Source organism: Pantherophis guttatus, chromosome 9 (genome assembly GCF_059756535.1).
Source record: "Pantherophis guttatus breed Tessera chromosome 9, ASM5975653v1, whole genome shotgun sequence".
In the NCBI taxonomy this organism is placed as follows: domain Eukaryota; kingdom Metazoa; phylum Chordata; class Lepidosauria; order Squamata; family Colubridae; genus Pantherophis; species Pantherophis guttatus.
Window position 1 is genome coordinate 13,759,396 of NC_142071.1, and position 18,718 is coordinate 13,778,113.

General features: G+C 43.7%; 1 protein-coding gene and 1 pseudogene across 1 annotated transcript; both read right to left on the reverse strand.

The window, feature by feature from the left end:
* Nucleotides 1–770: 770 nt before the first annotated feature.
* On the reverse strand, nt 771–3,866 carry LOC148112479 (uncharacterized). Its single transcript, XM_087875859.1, has 4 exons — nt 3,797–3,866; nt 1,668–1,964; nt 1,130–1,573; nt 771–1,033 (listed from the first exon to the last, which is right to left on the reverse strand). Exons 1-4 carry the CDS (start codon nt 3,864–3,866, stop codon nt 771–773), a joined length of 1,074 nt encoding a protein of 357 aa, XP_087731985.1.
* A 10,853-nt stretch (nt 3,867–14,719) lies between these two features.
* On the reverse strand, nt 14,720–15,773 carry LOC148112480 (uncharacterized; annotated as a pseudogene).
* Between the last annotated feature and the right edge of the window lie 2,945 nt (nt 15,774–18,718).

Below are 18,718 nucleotides of genomic sequence, written 5' to 3' on the forward strand. Positions count from 1 at the left end.
AAATTCTTTCATAAATTGTTTTCATTCTTTCACATTTTCCTCATATCTAAACAAATTTTCATTCAGCCTCCAGGACTTTCTGGGTGACTAACAGACTATGATCTGTTAATGTTCTTGGACATATCTTCGTTTTCTTCACCCTGGAAAAAAATTCATTAGAAATTAATATAAAATCAATCTTGGAAAATGACTGATGTCTATCAGAAAAAAAGGTAAAATCTTTCTCTTCTCTGTTCCTCTCACGCCAAATATCTCTCAACTCCATATCCTCCATCATATCAAAAAAAGACTTAGGCAACCTAGCACATGTTTTAATATTTTGTAGAGATCCTTTTTTGTCCTTTTTAATATTCAAAACTCCATTCCAATCTCCCATCATTATATGTGTTTTATAATTCCATTGTTTTAATTTAGCATGTAAAGTCTTATAAAAACTTTCTTGTTGCTGATTTGGTGCATATAGTCCAATCAATAATGTTTTTTTCCCTTCTATTAAGATTTCAATTGCAATATATCTTCCTTGTGGGTCTGCTTCAATTAATTTAGCTATTAAGCCTTTTTTAAGGTATATAACTATACCATTTTTCTTCTCCGGTGCAGATGCTATAAAATGTGTCCCCAATCTTGCATTTGTTAAATATTTTTGATCTTGCATTCTAATATGTGTCTCTTGTAGGCATATAATGTCATTTTTATACTGCTTCAGATAATGAAATATTTTTCTCCTCTTTTGCAGTGAATTTAATCCATTGACATTCCAAGTTAGAAATTTACTTGTCATTTTTGGCAATTTGAAGCTTTTCAAGCATTAGCTGAAGGTCATCTTTCACTTTGATCTTTGGCCTTGCCCCTCCCACTGCTTCTGATTTTGTAGTTTCTTGTGCTTTCATCTGGGCTTGCTGCACCTTTAATTCCTCTTGGCGTTTCTTTGCTGCTCGAGTCTGTCTTTGATCCCTCAGTTCCTCTATTTTGCCAAATAACTCCATATCTTGGGCAGAGCTCGTAAGTTGTAATAAATCTTCAACAATCGAAACTCCTTGAGCCTCTGCCTGAGCCTGGATAATTTCTTTCATTCCCATTCTTGCTTCCTCTATTTCCTTTCTTCTTCTAATATCTGGAGAAGAAGAACCTCCAGCCTTTAATACATTGAAGTGAAAAACCCTTGCCTTCCATAATGTATTAAGACGAAATCTCTGTCCTGAATAATCCACCACCAATCCAGTTGGAATCTCCCATCTGTACTGTATCTGATGTTTTCTAAGTTCATCCACCACAAAAGCATAATCCTTCCTTGCTCTCAACATTTTGGGAGGGATTTCTTTTAATGTTAAAACCTCCTGCCCTGCCACTTGAAGTTTATTTTTGTAGGAAGCCTGCAATATCATATTTCTTAGCCTCCTTATTGTAAAGTAAATTACAATGTCTCTTGTTAAATTTCTCTGCCTGGCTACCCATGAATTAACACGATAAATTTTATCCATTTGCCAATCCAGATCCTCCTTCCTTTCTTGAGTTATCTGTGCAAAAGCTTCTGCAAAGATCTCTCTCAAATTCTCTTGGGTATTTTCTTTCAGGCCTCTTACTCTTATAGCAAATTCCTTCGATCTATATTGTATCATCATCACCTCTGAGTCTGCCTTTTTTAATCTGTGTCTGAACCTCTCCTATTTTATTCTCCAAATTCACGTTTGATTGATTAACTTCCTCTAATCTTTCATCTAACCCTTCAATGTGGCTTGCCAGACCTTTAAATGCAAAAATAATATCTTCTCTAATTGCCTTATTTTGAGCTTGAATTTCATCCTTGATTTTTGTCACTTCTCCAGTTACTTCATCCATTTTATCAGTCACCACTTTCATTTTTTCATCAAGAACAGAAGTAATTTTTTCTTCTAAAGAGAAGGCTTGCAACTTTAAGGCTTGCTGCAAGGCTTCCAGGGTTAAAGCTTGTGGTTCTACTGGAGCTGTCAAAGATTGGAGTTTAGGTGGTGGAATAGGAGAGCTCACAGTAATTTTAGCCCCAGCAGTTTTTATTTGCTTAAAAGCCATTTTTTTTTAAAAAAAATGATTTATATGCCGCCCTTCTCCGGAGACTCAGGGCGGTTTACAATGCGTTAAGCAATAGCCTTCATACTTTTGTATATTTATACAAAGTCAGCTTATTGCCCCCACAAACCGGGTCCTCAATTTACCTACCTTAGAAAGGATGGAAGGCTGAGTCAACCTTGAGCCTGGCGAGATTCGAACCTGCAGTAATTGCAGGCAGCTGGTCTTAATAACAGGGTGCTTTAGACCACTGTACTACCAAGGCTTTCCAATTTTCAGTTCCAGATTAAAACTTTTACAACAGCCAATCCCAAAAATTAACTCAATTTCCAATTAGTTTCAGTCCTCAGTAAATTTAAATTTATCTAATTTAATTCTTCTTTCTTTTGAGACAAATTCTGTTCATTAGCAGCAGAGACTGTCAACACAGATGAGTACTTTGAAGTTAGCTTTCATTACCACACCCAATTAAGACTCGGCACCATTTCCTTTCACTTTCTTCCCACAGCAGTCAAGAAGGAAGTATTCAATACACAGGAGTTAAAGTTTAATACTTGCAGTTGGAGTTCCTCCTGACTTTGCTCTGCCTGCTTTTGTATCCAAAATGCTATTAAAATATTGCAGGGATGGTCACGGCATCTTGTTCTGCTAAATGCAGAAGCGTCCCAGGTCCGGAGCTTGTGTCAGGCTTCTAGGGAGCTCTCACCCTTCGTGCCCCAAGAATTATTCCTGGGACTCTTGGGGAGCTCTACCCAATCCTGTCTGCTCTCTTTCCCCTCTTTTCCTGAGGGGAAAATTTTCAAGCCGCTAAACAGCTTTTTTTGCTGTTCTAGCAGCTTTGACAAGATCGCGGGGCTAGCGCTCCAAAAGGAGCTGCACGACGCGTTGCCACCGGAAGTTCCGCTTTTTTTCCTTTTAAAAACATTTTTTTCTATAACCTCCTCGGCCAAAGAGGTTGTAGAAAAAATGCTTTTAAAAGCCTCTGATGATTGTGCGGCTCAGCTGGGCAATGGGGGGGGGCAGGGATTTTTGCTACCGGTTCTCCGAACCACCCGCCTCCATCGCTACCAGATCGGGCGATCCGGTCTGAACCGGGAGCATTTCACCCCTGCATCCAACCTTGGGGAGAATTTTATAAAGGCCATCCCTGCTAATCAAGTCAAAAGCCTTCGTAAGATCTATGAAAGCTACGAAAAGTGGCTGTCTTTGTTCCCTGCATTTCTCCTGCAACTGTCTAAGGGAAAAATACCATGTCAGTAGTGGACCTGTTGGCTTGAAATCCACACTGTGATTCTGGATAGACTCTCTCTGCAAGCACCTGGAGCCTCTTCAGTACAACATGGGCAAGCAGCTTCCCTACAATACTAAGAGAGATGCTGTGGTAGTTGTTACAGTCACCACTGTCACCTTTGTTCTTGTACAGTATTTGCATCCTTCATGTCCTATGTTACTCTACCTTCCCTCCAACAAAGACAGAAGATTTCATGCAGTTCAGTGGGGATGTTCTCTTTGCAGCACTTCAGAACTTCAGCAGGGATGTTATCTTTCCTGGGTGTCTTGCCAGAAGCAAAGGAATCCAGGGCCGCATTTAGTTCTTCTAAAGTTGGTTCACTGTCAAGCTCCTCCAAGACAGCCAGGCACTCAATGTTGTTTAATGCTTCTTCAGTTACCACATTTTCTCTGGAATATAACTTGGAGTAGTGCTGCACCCAGCATACCATCTGCTGTGCTCAGTCCTGGATAACCTTACCTGAAGCAGACTCCAGAGAGGCAGATTTCTTCTGCTTTGGATGTAAGGCCTGCTTGATGCCATCATACATCCCCTTGATGTTGCCTGTGTCAGCTGCTATCTGGATCCAAGAGCAAAGCTGCAGCCAATAATTGTTAGCACATCTCCTGGCGGTCTGTTGGACTTTGCTATGAGCAGCTCGCAGAACCTGTAGGTTTCATTCACTGGAACAGGCTTTATATGCAATTAGAGCTCTCCGTTTTTCCTCGATGGCTGGCGTCAACTCCTCCGAATGGGCTTCAAACACGTTATTACATGTTGTTTGCAATAAAGAAGACTTAGGGGTAAGGACAGCCATGCATCTGGATTCTGATGGTCAGTGACCTGGTGGAAGACCCAAAAAATGGTGGATAGAGCTTATCAAGGAGGACATGAAATGCATGGGCAACACCCCTGCAGACACCCTGATTAAGCCAAATGGAGATGGTTTTGTTGACAAGAGGACCGTGCCATAGTGCAAAAATAGAAAGAAGTAGAAGAAGACTAGCCTACCCTATACCAAAGTGAATCCAAAGATCTTCAAGAACTGCTCTGATTAATATGTGAGAGAGACATTTTTACAGCATTTCACATCACCTACAAAATAGCTCTTTATATTTCTATGCTGTAGTTTTATACCTATATAAAATTCTCAATGTACAACTATTACCTCTCACAGCATAAAAACTGAAAACAGTGCAGATGCACATTCGGGAGGCTTTAAAAAATACATTTCACAGAAAGCAATGGACAATAATGGTTTTGGCACAATGTTAAACTACCTGGAAAAAATATTAAAACCTACATATTCAGAAAACCGTCTACTCACAGAAGTCTTGGCAGTGTCAGTTATGACATCCAAGTAACTTACAAGAGCCAACAATCATAGAAGCATATTGCTGTAGCGCAATTAATTGCATTCAAATTATGAATACTGCCAGAGATAATTACAATAAAAACACACCTATGCAAATTGCTGATGGCTTCCAACTGCAGCACTGAAATACTTCCTCCAATATAAAAAGAATAGTTGGATTCAAGCCATGTGTTTATCACCATGTGTTTAGCAAAGCTCTGGATTCAGTTAATTGTCTTCCTTTTACTAAGATTTCCCTGTCATAAATTTCAAGGCCCAGGAAGCCTTGTGAAAGCTAAAACATTCTATCGAATACCACAGCATTTAGAACGAGATTTACAGGAAATCTTTTTATTCCCATTTTAATTTAAGTAGGGAAATCTCGGTACATGTGTGGGAGAGAAAAGGTTTCTCCTTAGCTTGTCTTCGCCTGCCTTCATATCTTTTTATCCCACCGTAACCTTTACTGTATAGAGCAAATTTTTCTACATTTTAACTTGCATATTTCATTGCGAATCAGCTGTCAGAAATTAGCTCTCCATCCCCACCCAACCTCACATTCTTCTCCTTAAGTTCTCTTCGGATTTCCATGTTTGATTTATTGCTTAGCAACTCCAGAAGAAAAGATTTCACAAAAGGGGAAAAAATGTCAAAATGTGCTGTTATTTAAATGGAAGGTAGAAATGAAAATGAGACAGATAAAGCTTTGACTGCTCACTCACTGGCATAATCCACCATTAGTAAAATGTCATTTTAATTGAGTTGCTTTTTCTTCTCTCTCCCCCCACCCACCATCATCTTACACACAAAGAATAAGGAGTACAAGAAGAAGCAAAGCAATTCCTTCTGCAAGAATAGTTCCAGTACTGTATATGCACTGTAGTTCCAGTACTGTATATACAGATTTATAAGCAGAATGTGGAAACCTGCCCTAAATCTTCCCACTATGGAGTCAGTCTATGGTAGATAATTAGGTTCCATGGCTTTCTAAGTGGGGACATTCCTTGGCTCATCTGAAAAGAGGACATAAGAAAAAACAGAATGGATTGGTATTTTTCTGAAAGTTTATTCATTAGGGAGCCTTTCATGTTGTTTCAGGTATGCGCAACTTTCGGTATTATCTATATTTGTAGCTCAGGGTTGAAATGAGGGGTCCTTGGTGCTCTTTAAACTTGGTTGTTTTCTTGCAGATGTTTCATTACCCAACTAGGTAACATCATCAGTGCCAGAAGGGAATGGGTTTGTAGAGTGGAAGAGGAGGAGGGGGAGGCAGAGCAGAAAGATATTGTAGGATCCTTGGTGTTTTCTGATCTTGGTAGTTTTCTTGCAGACATTTCATTACCCAACTAGGTAACATTGTCAATGCTAGAAGGGAATGGGATCTGTAGAGTGGTGGAGGAGGAGGGTTGCTGGGTGTTGATGATATTACCTAGTTTGGATAATGAAATGTCTGCAAGTAAACAACCAAGCTCAAAGAGCTCATTATATCTTTATTTATTTATTATTTCAAATTATGTGGCTGCCCATCTCAGATTCATGACTCTGGGTAATAATACTTAAAAACTATACAAAACTATGGCAGAAGGAATTGCCCAGGAAAAATGAGCAACACCTCAAAACAATCACTTCATGGGCTCATCCTCACATCCAGATCTCCAAGGTCAATGATAAATCCATGTCTTTAAGACTTTGCAAAAAGGCAGCAATATCGGGGCCAATCTCTCTTTTTTTAAAAGTTTTTTTTAATTTTAAAAACAAACTTTATTAAACATAAAAAGATGAAATCATATCAAATACATACAAAATGCATTTATATATAAAACAGTAAAATAGAAAAAACAATACAATTCCAAACGAACAGACTAAATATATATAGCTATATTTATAAATATAGAAAATGACTTATTGTATCATTTATCTTGTTGACGGTGCCTGTTTGTTAATTTTATTTTCATACAAGCTTTTACATTTACTCTCTCTTGTTTTTTTTAATTTATCCAGTCATACCATCTATTCCATACCATATAGTACTTTGAATCTACCTTATCTTTTAACTCGAATGTTAATTTATCCATTTCCGCACAATTGTATATTTTCTGGATTATTAGTTGATCCGTTGGCAATTGATCCGTTTTCCAATGTTGCGCTAGTGCCAATCTGGCTGCCGTTATTATGTGTAAGATTAAATATTTTAATTCTCTCCTAATATTTTCTTTGATCATACCTAATAAAAAAATTTCTGGTTTAAACTCTATTTCTTCTTCTGTTATTTCTGTTAACCAAATTTTTATTTTTTCCCAGTATTCCCTAATTTTTGGGCAAAGCCACCAGACATGAAAGAAAGTACCCTGTGCCTGCTTACATTTCCAGCAGGTTGGGTTCAAATTTGGATACATCTTCGCTAATCTCGAAAGGGCCAGATACCATCTATACCACATTTTATACTGATTCTCCTTATAGACTACTGATTTTGTCATAATATAATTGGTGTCAAGTTTCTGAAAGATGCCCTAATTAATTCATGAGCCATGATCCAAACTTCAAAGGAAATATATTCATTTATTAGGAGCACCATTCCGGCAATACTCGGATGCAGTTAGGACTGATCCTACATAGATTTACGTTCCCCTATGACCCTGTCTCTCCCCTCCTCTCTGGCCATGTCATAAATCACATTCTCCAATTAACCATTTTGGCTGGCTGTGAAACCTAACACCCTCCTTCTGATTGCGGTCAGAAAGAATGTATGGAATTCACTTCAGTTCTCCCTCCCTCCTGCTCATGGCAACTTGAAAGCTTTGCAAGTTGACAATTGGTTTCCCATACCCTTTCCTATTCTTCTAACTGTATGTTATGTTCAATGTTTCTTGCCGATGCTATCATTTGTCCTTTAACCAATTCCTCTGCTAGATCGAATTCTAATAAATATTTATAAATTTTTAAAATTATTTTTTCTTCCATAGTTTCTAATAATTTATCTAATCGATTCGGTTTTGGGTCTATTCCTCCTTCCTCTTGATCTTTTTTGTATCTTAATTTTATCTGTAAGTAGGGCCACCAATCTATTGATATTCCTTGCTCTCTAAGTTCTTCCTGTGTTTTCAATACTCCCTGAGAATCCAATATTTTCTTATATCTTATCATTTTTTGTGTTGCTAGTGTGTTGGGGGTGCATTATCGCCTCCATTGTGGATAACCATCCAGGAACTTTCAAATAATGTTTGTTTTTAATTTCTTGCCATGTACTAATTAGTGAATCTCTTATTGTATGGTTACTGAAATGTTTATATGTTTTGTTCCCGGTGTTCCACAAGAAGGCATGCCACCCCTTCATCAGATCATGTCCTTCTAATTTTAATAATCTTTGATTTTCCAAATTCACCCACTCTTTAATCCATGTTAAACTTGTTGCTTTGTAATATTTGGATGCTGGCAATCCAAATCCACCTCTAATTCTATCTTCTTGTAAAATACTTAATTTGATTCTTGGTTTCTTCCCTTCCCACACGAATTTTGTAGTTATTCTATCCAAATTATTAAAAAATTTCTTATCCAATTTCACCGGGATTGTTTGAAATAAGTAAAGGAGTCTCAGCAGGATGTTTGTCTTTATCATTGCAATCCTACCTAGTAGTGATAATTTTAATTTCCCCCATTTTTCTAAGTCTTCTTTTCTTTGTTGGACTAAGGTTCCATATTGTCCTATATAGTTGCACTTCTCACTGTCAGATTTATCCCTAAGTACTTCACCTTTTTTACTACCTGTAGTCCTGATTCGTTCACTAATTCTTCTACTTGTTTTACTGTCATATTTTTCGTTATCATTTTAGTCTTATCCTTATTATTTATTATTATTTATCATTTATTACATGTATTTATATGCTGCCATTCTCCCGAATGACTCAGGGCAGCGAACATAAGTTAAGAAACAAGTACAATAAAATCCCATTTTAATCCAAATAATTAATTAATAGTAAATAATAAAACCCGGAATCAGAGTCAGCCTATTTGTTTGAACAGCCAAGTCTTCAAGTCCCGATGGAAGGAATGGAGATCAGGAGCCGTCCAGAGCTCTGTAGGTAATTCATTCCAGAGGGTGGGAGCACCCACAGAGAACGCCCTACCCCTGGGCACAGCAAGACGACATTGGCTCGCCATCAGAACCCTGAGGAGAGAGGCCCTATTTGAGCGAACAGGACGGTGAGAGGCAGGCAGGAGAAGGTCCTGCAAATATCCTGGACCTAAGTCATGTAGGGCCTTATAGGTGAGGACTAGCACCTTGAAGCAGACCCGGAGAACCACTGGTAACCAGTGCAGCTCATGCAGGAGGGGTGTTATATGAGAGTAATGAGGGGCTCCTGTAACAACCCATGCAGCTGCATTCTGGATCAACTGGAGTCTCCAGGTGCATCTCAGGGGCAGGCTCATGTAGAGGGAATTGCAGTAATCCAAGCGGGAAGTAACCAGGGCATGAGTGACTGTGCAAAGGTCATCTCGGTCCAGGAAAAGGCGCAACTGGCGCACCAGGCGAACCTGTGCAAAGGCCCCCTGGTCACGGCCATTAGATGGTTTTCTAGGAACAGCCGAGCATCCAGGAGGACACCCAAGTTACGAGCCCTATCAACGGGTGCAAGTTTTTCCCCATCTATCAAAAGTGATGGTGCCTCTGAAACCCGAGATGCCGGCATCCACAGCCACTCAATCTTAGAGGGATTGAGTTTGAGTCTGTTTCTGCCCATCCAGGCCTCCAGGTAATGGGACATCATGGAAAGGGCATCTCTGGGGTGGTCTGGGGTGGAGATGTATAATTGGGTATCATCAGCATATTGATGATATCTCACCCCAAAGCCACGAATGATCTCACCCAGTGACTTCATATAGATGTTAAAGAGTGGGGGGGGGAAGAGTACCGACCCCTGAGGCAATTCACAATTAAGGGGCCTCGGGATGGATCTCTGCTCTCCCGCCCATACAAACTGAAAGCGACCCGAGAGGTAGGAGGAGAACCACTGTAAGATAGTGCCTCCCACCCCTAACCCCACAAGTCGCTGCAGTAGGATACCATGGTCTATGGTATCAAAAGCCACTGAGAGGTCAAGTAGAACCAGGATGGAGGAACAACTACCATCCCGAGCCCGCCAGAGATCATTCACCAGAGCGACCAATGCCGTTTCTGTGCTGTGTCCGTGTCGGAAGCCCGATTGGTATGGGTCAAGGTATTCCGTTTCCTCCAGGAATTGTGGGAGCTGTTGCACCACTACAGTCTCAACAACCTTCGTGATGAAGCGAAGGTTGGAGACAGGACGATAGTTATTAAGTGAGTCTGGATCGAGGAAAGGCTTCTCGAGGAGAGGTCAAACCACCACCTCCTTAAGAGAGATGGGGAAGTTTCCCTCTCTCAATGAAGCATTGACAATTGCCTGGATCCAGTCTCTAATCACCTCCCTGGCAGCCGAAACCAACCAGGAGGAACAAGGATCCAATAAGCAAGTGGAGGAACTAAGTTTGCCCATAATCCTGTCCACTTCCTTGACAGAAACAGGGTCAAACTCAATCCAGATATTATTCTCAAGACCAACCCTAGTCTCCCAATTGGATTCTGCCCAGTCAGAGTCCAATCCGATCCCAATCTGAGCGATTTTATCATGCAGAAACTGTATAAAATCCTCAGCTCTGCCCTGCAAAGGGTCTTCCCTCGCTCCCTGATTGAGGAGGGAGTGGGTCACACCAAACAGGGCTGCTGGGTGGTTTTCTGCAGCTGCAATGAGGGCGGTGAAGTAATCTCATTTCGCCGCTTCCATCGCCACTAGATAAGACCTAATATGGGTTCTTAACTGTGTTTGGTCAGATTCAGATCAGGAGGACCTCCAACTCTCCTCTAGGTGTCTTTTCTGACGTTTCATTTCCCGGAGCTCCATGGAAAACCAAGAAGCAATCCGGGATCTGCATCGGGTTAGAGGCCGCAAAGGTGTGATTCTGTCTAAGGCGTCGGTAGCCACCCGTTCCCAGGATGCCACCAGAGCCTCAGCTGAATTGCAGGATTGAGGGGTGGGGAATGTCTCAAGCTCCTTCAAGAACCTTTCTAGGTCCATCAGGTGCCTAGGGCGGAACCATTTTATGGGTCCCGTCTCCCAGCGGCAGGGGTTGGCAGATTGAAAGTCTAGTCTAAGGAGGGAATGGTCAGTCCATGACAGGGGAGTGATGGAAAGTTCCCCCTTACCATGACCATTTATCCACTGCCCAGAGAGAAAAACCAGGTCGAATGTGTGTCCTCCCCTATGAGTTGGGCCCTGAATAACCTGAGTCAGGTCCATGGCTGCCATGGAGGCCATGAATTCCCGGACTGTCTCAGATGACTTGCCGATCGAAGGCAGATTAAAATCTCCCACAACCAAAAGGCTGGGGAATTCAAAGTGCCACTTCAGTCAAGACATTGAGTAGTGAGGGCAGGGCTGTGGCAACATAGCTGGGAGATAAGTATGTGACCAACAAGCCCGACTGAACTCCAGGGTCCCACTTCAATAGAAGAGACTCACACCCGCCTATCTGAGGGACAGTGACCTCCTTAGGACTCAGACTTTCTCTAACAACCACTTCCACCCCCCCACCCCTTCCCTGGTGCAGGACATGAAAGCCTGAAGGGCATAAATCAGAGAGAGGGATTCCCCCCTCTTGCCCCAACCAGATCTCCGTGATACAGCCCAGGTCCACACCCTCCTCATCAATAAGATCTCATATGAGGAGAGCCTTATTCATCACGGACCTGGCATTCACATATATCAGACGGAAACCAGGGTCCCTCGCTCTCATATCCCCAGGAAAGCAGGGTGAGCAGGAGGTATGGGAGCAAGTCACCATCTGAATGCATCTGGTGTGATGCTCCCCACCACTACTACTTTAATTTAAACTCATTATAGTTCAAAATTGCTTTTTTTAGAGTCCACTTCCTTATCTTTTTTTGCCCTTTCCTCTTAATTTTAATAGGATTGTGATCTGCCCATGAGTTTATGTCAATATTAATTTCCTCAATTTCTAAATTTAACTCTATTGATGCCCAAACCATATCAATTTGAGACCAAGATTGATGTCTGCCACAATAATATGTATACTGTATATATCTACAATCGCATTAAAATCACCAACTATGCACATGTTATCGTATTCTAAATCTCCAATCATGTTATGTAATTTCTTTTCTTTCTTTCTTTTTTGAAAATATTTTTTATTTTTATTTTTTAAAACATACACATAAAATACATCTTTTAAGAATGAAGTCTTGATCCAGTCATAAATAGGTACAATCGCTTACACTTCTTTGACAGGCTCTATCCCGAATTTCCTCCATTACATCTTTTAAAATAAAAATCAAAACACAAATTTTAACAAAAATTCTAATATGTTAATCTAGGTATTTACCATTCTATTGTATCGCCACAAATCTTACCATATTTTCCAGCGTATAAGACGACTGGGTGTATAAGACGACCTCCAAATTTTCCTGTTAAAATATAGGGTTTGGGCTATACTCACCGTATAAGACTATCCCTCTTCCAACGCACACCAAATAAAAATTAAAAAAACATCAACTGGCTCACCCACAATGTAAAAGCAGCTGTGCTAGACCCAAAATGGCCCCTGAAACAAGCAGGAACCTCACACAGCTACAAAAAGCCCAAAAGCCCAACTTTCACACTTTCCACACACAAAATTCCACATACAGCTTTGTGAGATTTTGTGTGTTTGTGTAGTTAGAGTGAAACACTACAGAAACACACTAAATCTCAGAAAGCTGCACAAATATTTATTTATTTATTTATTTATTTATTTATTTATTTATTTATTTATTTATTTATTTATTTATTTATTTATTTTTCATATTTGTATACCGCCCTACTCCCGAAGGACTCAGGGCGGTGAACAGCCAAAAATAAAATACAAAGACATACAAAAGTTAAAAACTATTAAAAAACAGATTAAATAATTTAGGCTCAAAGATTAAAACATCCAATTTATCTAAAAGAGATTTAAAGCCCAATTGAAAAGCCAATTGAAAAGCCAATTTAAAAGGGAGAGTTAGGCCAGACCAGCCTGTTGGAATAAAAACGTTTTTAGGGTGCGGCGGAAGATGCATAAGTCTTGGATCCTCCGCATCTCTGGGGGGAGCCCATTCCAGATGGCAGGTGCCCCCACAGAGAAGGCTCTCCCCCTGGGGGCCGCCAGTCGACATTGTTTGGCCGACGGCACCCCGAGGAGCCCCTCTCTATGGGAGCGAACTGGTCGGTGAGAGGCTACTGGTGGCAGGAGGCAGTCTCGTAAGTACCCTGGTCCTGAGCCATGGAGCGCTCTAAAGGTAGTAACCAAAACCTTGAAGCGCACCCGGAAGACCACCAGGAGCCAGTGCAGCTCGCGCAGGAGGGGGGTCACATGAGACTGCCACATCGCTCCCGTCACTACCTGCGCGGCCGCATTCTGGACCAGTTGGAGCCTCCGGGTGCTTCTCAAGGGGAGCCCCATGTAGAGAGCATTACAATAATCCAGGCGTGAGGTGACAAGGGTGTGAGTGACCGTGCGTAACGAGTCCCAATCCAGAAAGGGACGCAACTGAAGAATCAGGCGAACCTGATAAAAAGTCCTCCTGGCCATGGCCGTCAAATGCTCTTCTAAAGACAGCCATGAGTTCAGGAGGACGCCCAAGTTGCGAACCCCAACTCTGGGGGCCAACGACTTGCCCCCAATAGTCAGAGATGGCACCAACTGACTATATCGGGATGACGGAAACCACAGCCACTTGGTCTTGGATGGGTTGAGCCTGAGTCTGTTCCTCCCCATCCAGATCCGTATGGCCTCCAGGCACCGGGACGTCACCTCGAGGGCATCATTGGGGTGGTCTGGGGTGGAGATGTACAGCTGGGTGTCATCAGCGTACTGATGGTACTTCACCCCAAAACCACGGATGATCTCACCCAGCAGCTTCACATAAATGTTGAACAGAAGGGGTGAGAGGACCGATTCTTGCGGCACCCCACATACAAGGGGCCTTGGGGTCGATCTCTGCCCTCCTGTCAACACAGACTGCGACCGGTCAGAGAGAAAGGAGGAGAACCACTGTAAAACAGTGCCCCCCACCCCCAACCCTTCCAACCGGTGCAGCATGATATCATGGTCGATGGTATCAAAAGCCGCTGAGAGGTCTAATAGGACCAGGACAGAGGAGCAACCCCTGTCCCGAGCCCTCCAGAGATCATCAACCAATGCGACCAATGCTGTCTCTGTGCTGTACCTGGGCCTGAAGCCCGACTGGAACGGATCTAGATAATTCGATTCATCCAGGTACTGAGGCAGTTGTCGTGCAACCACACTCTCAACAACCTTCGCAACAAAGCGAAGGTTGGAGACAGGACAATAATTTGCTAACACAGCTGGGTCCAGGGAGGGCTTTTTGAGGAGGGGCCTCACCACCGCCTCTTTCAGGGCGGCGGGAAAGACACCCTCACTCAAAGAAGCATTTATAATCTCCTGGAGCCAGCCTCACGTCACCTCCTGGGAGGCCAGTACCAACCAGGAGGGACACGGGTCCAATAAACATGTGGTCACATTCAATCTGTTCAGTATCCTGTCCACGCTTTCGGGAGTCACAGGATCAAACCCTTCCCAAATAATATTCTCAGGACCTGCCCTTGTCATCTCCCCTGGATCTATCCAGTCAGAGTCCAGCTGTTCTCGAATCTGAGCGATTTTGTCATACAGATACTGTACAAAATCCTCAGCTCTACCCTCCAAGGGGTCTTCCCGCGCCCCTTGGTGGAGCAGGGAGCGGGTCACCCTAAACAGGGCGGCTGGGCGATTATCTGATGATGCAATAAGAGCAGAAAAGTAGTTACTCTTCTCTACTCTTATCGCTACTAGGTAATTCTTAATATGAGATCTTACTAGTGTCCAGTCGGATTCAGAACGACTAGCTCTCCAACTGCTCTCTAGGCGTCTTTTCCGGCGCTTCATCTCCCTCAGCTCCTCAGTATACCAAGGAGCCAGGTGAGACTGGCGCCGGGTCAGAGGCCACAAAGGCACGACTCGGTCCAAAGCCCCAGCCGCCGCCCTATCCCAGGCAGCCACTAAGTCCTCAGCCGAGTCGTGTGCCAGAACCTCAGAAAATGGCCCAAGCTCCATCTGGAATCTATCAGGATCCATCAGGCGCCTGGGGCGGAACCACCTGGTTGGTTCCGCCTCCCTGCGGCGGGGTGTGGCGGTTCGGAGGTCCAGGCGAAGGAGGGAGTGATCTGACCATGACAAGGGTTCAATCGCTATATCCCCTATCTCAAGATCACTCGACCACTGTCCAAAGACAAAAACCAGGTCCAGTGTGTGTCCCCCCATGTGAGTAGAGCCATAAATTAACTGGGTCAGGTCCATAGCCGTCATGGAAGCCATGAACTCCCGAGCCACTTCAGACGTCTCGCCGACTGATGACAGGTTAAAATCCCCCATGACCATAAGCCTGGGGGTGTCAACTGCCACCGCGGCTATAACGTCAAGCAGCTCAGGCAGGGCTGTTGCCATGTGGCAGGGAGCCAGGTACGTGACTAGCAAGCCCAACTGAACCCTATGACCCCACTTCACAAGGAGGGACTCACATCCAGCTGTCTGAGGAACAGTGGCCTCCCTCGGTCCAAGACCTTCGTTAATAACAACCGCCACCCCTCCGCCCCTCCCCTGTGACCTTGGCTGATGGAAAGCATGGAAACCTGGTGGGCACATATCAACAAGGGGGGCTCCCCCCTCCTGGCCCAACCAGGTCTCCGTAATACCCGCCAGGTCCGCACTCCCCTCCTGAATAAGGTCACAAATGAGGGGGGCTTTATTTACTACGGACCTGGCGTTGCACAGCATCAGCCGAAGGCCTGGGGTCCGAGGTTCCGTACAACCTGGGGAACGAGAAGAGCTTTGAGGGCCAGAGCGTGCCACCGTTTGTAACCAGCGAGGACGCACTCCCGCAAGATGATGTGGCCCCCTGCTCCTGCCATATCTGCCCCTCCCACCTACAGTATCGATGTTATGGCCATCTGTATCGTAATCTCTAATCCTCTCCTTGACCCCCGAGTCCATACCTCCCATGCCACGCCCCTCGGTTGGCTCAGATACCCTCCCCCGCGGGTCTTCCCCTGAACCCATGCAACCTACCCCCCTCCCAGAATCTCTTAAAATCTTATTAAAAAATTTCCCTAAAAAACCCCATAACCCTCTTTTTGCTGTATGCCATCTCTCCGGACTCCAAAGTCCATCATCGAGATAGGCCCTCAATAAAGAAGAGGGCCAGACCTGCGAGAGGGGGGCATCTCGCAGTTTGAGGAGTTCTCCCAATGAGTACATTTTGTAGTTAGATAGTCCATAGTTGGTAGGCATGTCCTAGTTATCCAGGGTCCTGTGGAGAGAGTATCAATCAGAGGTACAAGTCATTTTAGTCCCACTGATATTATTTTATTTTATTTTTATTTTTATATGAAAGCTAAATTTAAAACTTCCTAAACTTTAAATGGCTAGGTCTAAAAAAGAACAACTAAAAAAAATCCCAATTAACTTTTTTTTTTAAAGATCCCAAAGGGGAAAAAAATTACCCAATAGAACAGGGGTCTCCAACCTTGGCAACTTTAAGACTTGTAGACTTCAACTCCCAGAATTCCCCAGCCAGCTTTATTTTGCTGGCTGAGGAATTCTGGGAGTTGAAGTCCACAACTCCCTGCCTGCTTGATTGCAGGCAGGGAGTTGCTTGCTGATGGAATGGATTCAGGCAAGCGAAGCAAGGCAAGCGAAGCAAGGCAAGCAGCTAAGGCAGTGGTTCTCAACCTTCCTAATGCCGCGACCCTTTAATACAGTTCCTCATGTTGTGGTGACCCCCAACGATAAAGTTATTCCTAAAACCATCAAAAATATGTGTTTTCCGATGGTCTTAGGCCAGGGGTCCCCAACCTTTTGGACCTCAGGGACCACCAACTTCATAATTTTAAATTTCGCGGTTCAGACAATAATGATTTTACTCAGCCAACAAAGCACATTGTACTTATATCCTTCCTCATCCATTTTCTTAAAAAAGAGGGGGGGAAAACACTTTTAAGGTTTTACTAAAAACAGTTTCCAATTACATAGTATTGGCATAAAGCCTGGTTAAAGCAAACATGCTTAGTCATAAAAACTTGAAGCAAGCCATTCTGTTTAAGATTTAAATTGAACTTAAGTGCATTATCCAGTATAATGCAGATTACTTCTGGCTGAAATACCATAAATTGGGCATCTTAACCATAAACCAGGGATATGATTTTTTTTTGTATGGGTGCTGAAGGCTATAGTAAGTACAACATGTTGGAGCCTGCACTGCAATAGGGGACGGAAACATATAAAAGCTTTAAAAATACAGGAAAATTAAATATTGTTACTGTTAATGTAACAATACTGTTAATCTGGACTCCCAGTACAGAATGGGGTCCTTCAGGCACTCTCCCTCCTCTCTCTCTCTTTCTCTCTCTCTGTCTCCCACTCTTTCTCTCTCATTTTCGCTTTCTCTCTCTCTCTCTCCCTCTCTTTCTTTCTCTCCCACTCTTTCTCATTCTCTCTTTCTCTCTCCCCCCTCTCTCTCTCCCACTCTCTCATTCTCTCTTTCTCTCTCTCTCTCACTCTTTCTCTCATTCTTTCTCCACCCTCTTTCTCTCTCTTTCTCCCACTCTTTTTCTCTCTTTCTCTCTCCCCTTCTCTCTCTCCCCCACTCTCTCATTCTTTCTTTCTCTCTGTCCCCCTTTGTCTCTCTCCCCCCACTTTCTCTCTCTCATTCTGATTCTCTCATTCTGATTCTCTTTCATTTTGTCTCTCTCTCTCTCATTCTCTGATTCTTTGATTCTCTCTCTTTGATTCTCTCTCTTTCTGTCTCTCATTCTCTCTCTCTCTCTCTCTCTGATTCTCTCTGTCTCTTTCTCTCATTCTCTTTCATTCTGTCTTTCTCTCTCTTTCATTCTTTGTCTCTTTCTCTCTGTGTCTCATTCTGATTCTCTCTCTCTCATTCTCTCTTTCATTCTTTGTCTCTTTCTCTCTCCGTCTCATTCTGATTCTCTCTCTTTCTCTCTCATTCTCTCTCTCTCTCATCTCAATGGCCAGCCAGTGTCTTGGGGCTGAGAGGAAGTCAAGGATCTCCCTGATAGACTGAGGGCCGGAAGAAGTGTGGGAGCGAAGCACTACTTGAACTTGTGCGGCATGAGCATTCGCCTTGGTATATTTGCGCCAGCTGATGGCCAAGGCAGCCTCATCTCTCTGCTGAAAGTGCAGCATCAGGATTCTGTCTTGGTATATTTGCGGCGCAAGGCAGCCTTCGTTTCCTGATGCTTGGGACTCAGAGCGGTAAATGGTGACTGGTCCGGGGAGCAGCTGGATTTTGCTCTCCATTGCAGACACCAGATCAGCCCCCTGCAAGATCTCATCTTTCAAGGAACGCTCCCTGAAGCGGGGCTGGAAACTTTGGTCGGGCTCCTCCAGAGACGAGAGCTTGCAGGGGGCCGATCTGGTGTCTGCAATGGAAAGCAAAATCCAGCTTCTTCTCTCTGCTGTGAAACTCCATGCAGAAACCAGCTGGTTCCAGCATTGAGCGGCATGCAGCCTTGACGAGATCGGCACAGCTTCCCGAATCTGAGTTGCTGGCACTGACTGATGACACTATGGGAGCGCCGACAACATTGAGGGGAAGCTGTGCCAATCTTGTCAAGGCTGCATGCCGCTGAATGCTGGACCCAGCTGGTTGCTACGCGAAGCTTCCCCTGCCATCCCAGGCATCCAGGGGATATTACCGACGCTCCGACTTCCCCAGCTGACCCCCGGTGATGGCGAGCCCCACCTGTCTGGGGAAGTTGGAGCATCAGTAATATCCCCCTGGATGCCTGGGGGAAGCTCCACGCAGCAACCAGCTGGTTCCAGCATTGAGCGGCATGCAGCCTTGACGAGATCGGCACAGCTTCCCGAATCTGAGTTGCTGGTGCTGACTGATGATGTTACGGGAGCGCTGACAACATTGA

What these genes read in the sequence shown, in the direction of transcription:
- LOC148112479 (XM_087875859.1), bottom strand. Translation starts at nt 3,866, where the DNA reads ATGTATGATGGCATCAAGCAGGCCTTACATCCAAAGCAGAAGAAATCT. An exon ending in CTCTCTGGAGTCTGCTTCAG is followed by an intron (nt 1,965 to 3,796) that starts GTAAGGTTATCC and finishes AATCTTTGACAG; the next exon opens with CTCCAGTAGAACCACAAGCT. An exon ending in CGTGAATTTGGAGAATAAAA is followed by an intron (nt 1,574 to 1,667) that starts TAGGAGAGGTTC and finishes GAGTAAGAGGCC; the next exon opens with TGAAAGAAAATACCCAAGAG.